The sequence below is a fragment of the Limulus polyphemus genome, unplaced genomic scaffold (assembly GCF_000517525.1).
Source record: "Limulus polyphemus unplaced genomic scaffold, Limulus_polyphemus-2.1.2 Scaffold1479, whole genome shotgun sequence".
Lineage (NCBI taxonomy): Eukaryota > Metazoa > Arthropoda > Merostomata > Xiphosura > Limulidae > Limulus > Limulus polyphemus.
The window spans coordinates 151,212-155,097 of record NW_013667089.1 but is presented as its reverse complement, the minus strand read 5'-3'; the positions used below and the strand labels follow the sequence as shown (position 1 = coordinate 155,097).

General features: G+C 32.0%; 1 protein-coding gene across 1 annotated transcript; it reads left to right on the top strand.

Annotated features, from left to right (window-relative positions):
• Positions 1-297: 297 nt before the first annotated feature.
• LOC111086842 (peptidyl-prolyl cis-trans isomerase FKBP62-like) lies at positions 298-3,381 on the top strand. The gene is made up of 2 exons (XM_022391362.1): positions 298-605; positions 2,209-3,381. Exon 2 carries the CDS (start codon positions 2,236-2,238, stop codon positions 3,160-3,162), a length of 927 nt encoding a protein of 308 aa, XP_022247070.1. The 5' UTR covers positions 298-605; positions 2,209-2,235; the 3' UTR covers positions 3,163-3,381.
• The last annotated feature ends 505 nt before the right edge of the window (positions 3,382-3,886 follow it).

Here is a 3,886-nt window from a genome sequence, read left to right as displayed (position 1 = left end):
AGTTTCGTAGTTATTGACTCTTGTTGTTCTCCTTTCCCATGAATATCGTTCTCATAATAAAAGATAATCATAATTTTCATGACCATACCATTCAAACACTAGCAGTTATACCTGTGGCCAGTCGGCTTACATTTTGTAATAAAAATAATTTTGACTGCAATGTTTTTTCCACGTTTCTCTTAATTTGTCTAATTTCGGATTCAGAAACGCATATATATATATTGCGTTTCATGTTAGTCTTTCGTTTCCCACTAAGTAAGTTTATGAAGCCTTTTTAAAATACGCGTCATGTACAAGACATGCGCAGAAAATGTGACAAACAATTTCCATGCGACCAAAGTTACTAATGTTCGTACTACTTGTATTGTAGTAGGGTTATATTGTATTCGTGGTGTGTTTCTAATTTCTGTTACTATAACTATTATTAATATTAGTAAAACAAAGTTTGTTAGTGTTGCTCTAAGTTTAAATGAAGTTGTTTTGAATCATATCAAGAGAGATAAATTGAAATTATACTATATTTAAAGGCCTACAAAGTGTTGGATAAACAATAAAAGAGATACCATAGCATGAGTGAAAAAAAAGTGGAACTTGGAAGTGAAATTGTAAGTATTCTGTTTATTTGCCTAAAGATAAAAATATTATAATAATTAATGATAATAAAAGGAATAATAAAACTCAAAAGTTTTTAAAATAAAATATCAGGGTTTAACTTTACATTTAAATTTTAATAACTGATATGGGAGGTTAACGATTTTAATGAATACAAGTTACAATGTAAATTATAAATAACCTAAAATAAAGTGCTAAACTTCTCAGTCTTCTGTCACTAGAATATTCTTACCCTTTTAGGCCAGGCTTTCTTAAGTGTCCATTTTTCAACTGGAAAATTTTGAAAAAAATCTTCCCCTATAAGTATGATTTATACAATTCTTGAAAATATAACTACTGAAAAACTTGTGCCAAAAACCTAGCACTCGGACTACTTTCTGTCATATTTTTCCACCTTGATGAAGATGACTACTGTTTTTCACATGTTTTCCTCTACCAGATTATGTTGTACCTAGAATAAAAAGGCAAAAACCAAACAATTTGTAAGAAGGTTTTCCCTTCTGCTGCATTTTTTCTGTGAAAATATTTCAATGGTTTAACAACCATTCTAAAAATACAAATATGAAACTCATCACTCAAATGCATACCACCTCTGTATATTAGCAAAGACAGGTGTAGAAATTAATGTGATCTCCTTTACATTTTGACAGTAAATCCAGTTACAGCAGGCTAATAAGAATAATTGTATTGTATTAGACTACTTTTACAAATCAAAAATCGCAAGCTTTCATTATAATGTGGCATTATACTAAGAAGTGCAAAGCATATATAAGGAGTTGAATTAGGATAGTGATTTCCTTTATCCATTCTGTGAACTCCTTTACATGCATCTCAACATGTTTCCAATTATCTGTTTTTATATATAGACCCCTAATTATCACTTTCAGATTTAGCTTTGTAATTTATCAGTCATTTAAATCTAAAACTACCACCACTCGCACCATTTGAATGTTAGTTATTCAGTTAAAGTGATACATACCTGTTATGTAATCCCACTTTCAAGGATTTTTCTTGCAGGAAAATGAGTTGATTTGTGACTAATACATTTCAAATCCACCCTACCCTACATGGTGGAAACAAAGTATGACGGGAAAAGACATTATTCCCCTCTGAAGCAAAACTGAAATAAAGAAAAAATATATACATAAAGAAAGAGAGAAAGAGATAGGCATAATATACTTCTCTAAGTAGAGTATTTGTTCATTTGTTTTTAAAAAAAATATTTTTCCAGAGAAGGAATGCTGTAAGTTTATTGTTTTTTTCAAACTCTTAAATTAGATATCATTATTGGGCAAGTACATACATAATGACATTGTAGAACAGTGGCTTTTAATGCTAAAAACTAGGTTTTGATACCTGTGTTGGGTACAGTACAAATAGCCCATTATGTAATGTTTTCCTTAAAATACAAACATAAGCAAACAGACATCAAAGACATGCTTAAAGTACCAAACAAAAATAGTCTCACAAAGTCTTGTGTGCCATTTGTGTATAGTTCATTCATAAAGGTTTTTGTGGTATCAGTGTTCTCTATGATTGTTTTTGTATGAAGTTTTAATTCTGAGTTTGAGTTTCAGTTTTTCTCTGTATTTTCAGAATTATCTCTTAATATGATCTGAGAGCATGAGTGAAAAAACAGTTATGGCTGAAACATGGAACTTCTCACCATGGAAACCTCCTCCAAAGTTTCAGAAAACAGTACTAAACAATGGAGTGGGACTGAACATCCCTCAAGAAGGAGCTGTGTGTAGTGTAACACTAGAATCTCAAGATACTGTTCTTTTACCCCTGGTCAGAGGTGGCAGCCCAGAAACAGTTGAGTTAACTGTAGGTGAAGCTGATACTGAGATTGAGCAAATTCTTGATTCATGTGTTCGAACCATGAAAGCTGGAGAAGTATGTGCTCTGCGGTTTTGTTTAGATGATGACAAGATACATAGGAGAACTGAAATTCATCAACAGTGTCCAGTTGAAAACACTGAAGAAAGTTGTAATTTGGATTTTCCCCATGCTGTTAATGTAAAGTTAGAGAAATTTACAGAAGTTCCTGGGATTTGGCAGCTCCAACCAGAAGAAAAGTTGCAGCGAGCATCTCATCACAAAGATGTAGGAGTAAAGCTATTCCAAAAACAAGAGACAAGAGCTGCATTCATAAGATTTAGTAAAGCAATGAAATATATTGTATCTCTAGAACATGATTATTCACAACAAAAGCAGCAGTTTTCCAGTGATACAAATTTCAAAAATTTAAAACTATTATGTCATTTGAATATGGCTGCTTGTCAATTAAAATGTAAAAAATTTGATTTGGTAGTAAAAAATTGCACAGAAGCATTGAAAATAGATCCACAATGTGTTAAAGCATTGTATCGGAGAGGTAGTGCTCTACTTGCATTACAAGACTATGACCAAGCCAAGAAAGACCTTGAAAAAGCTCATGAACTTAATCCAATAGATACTGCTATTGTGAGACAGCTAAAAGAGTTAAAGATAAATGTTAAAAAATATGACAATAAGCTTGCACATGGATTGAAAAAGTTGTTTTCTTGATAATACAATCATTAAAAACACCATTCAAATGTGTATGAAAACTTTCCTAAGTTAAAGTAAGAATAAATTCTGCAAAAGTTTAGTTTTTAAAAAAATTATGCATTGATTTGTACCAGTAACTGTGCTCAGAAAGAATTTTCCATCTTAAACAGGAAGATTTCTAGAAAAAGTAACTGTGTGTGTATAGGAATGAACATTGCTCCATATAATTAAGGGATAATCAGGTTTCTGTATATCAGCTACTGTTATTAAATAGTATCAATGGCACCTCCCAAGTTCATGTTTAGGCAAAATAAATGTAAAATGACAGCAATGTGATCTGATATGTACACTTCAGTTGTATATAAAAGTGAAGTGTGTTCTCAGAAATTTCAACAAGAATGGTATAGGTATAAAGAGATATAAAATGATGGGGGGATGTCAAAACCTCAACAAAGATACTTGGCAATTCAGTGATGTTGAAGGCAATAGGTTGGCTATAAACTGGCCAAACAAAATAGGTCATTGCAGAATGGATGCAAGTTTCACATATTTTGGTCACAGAAGGACAGAGTAGAATAATGTTGTTAACCCCTACAAGATGACAACTATTTGACAACATAGGCTCCAAGGAACTGATGAGCATCAGCTCCCAAACTGAATCAACAGTTCAGAGCAGCTAGTGTATGACAAATCAGCATACCTGTGGTCAGAAACAGATTTCATAAGGATTGATCTTTTTTTA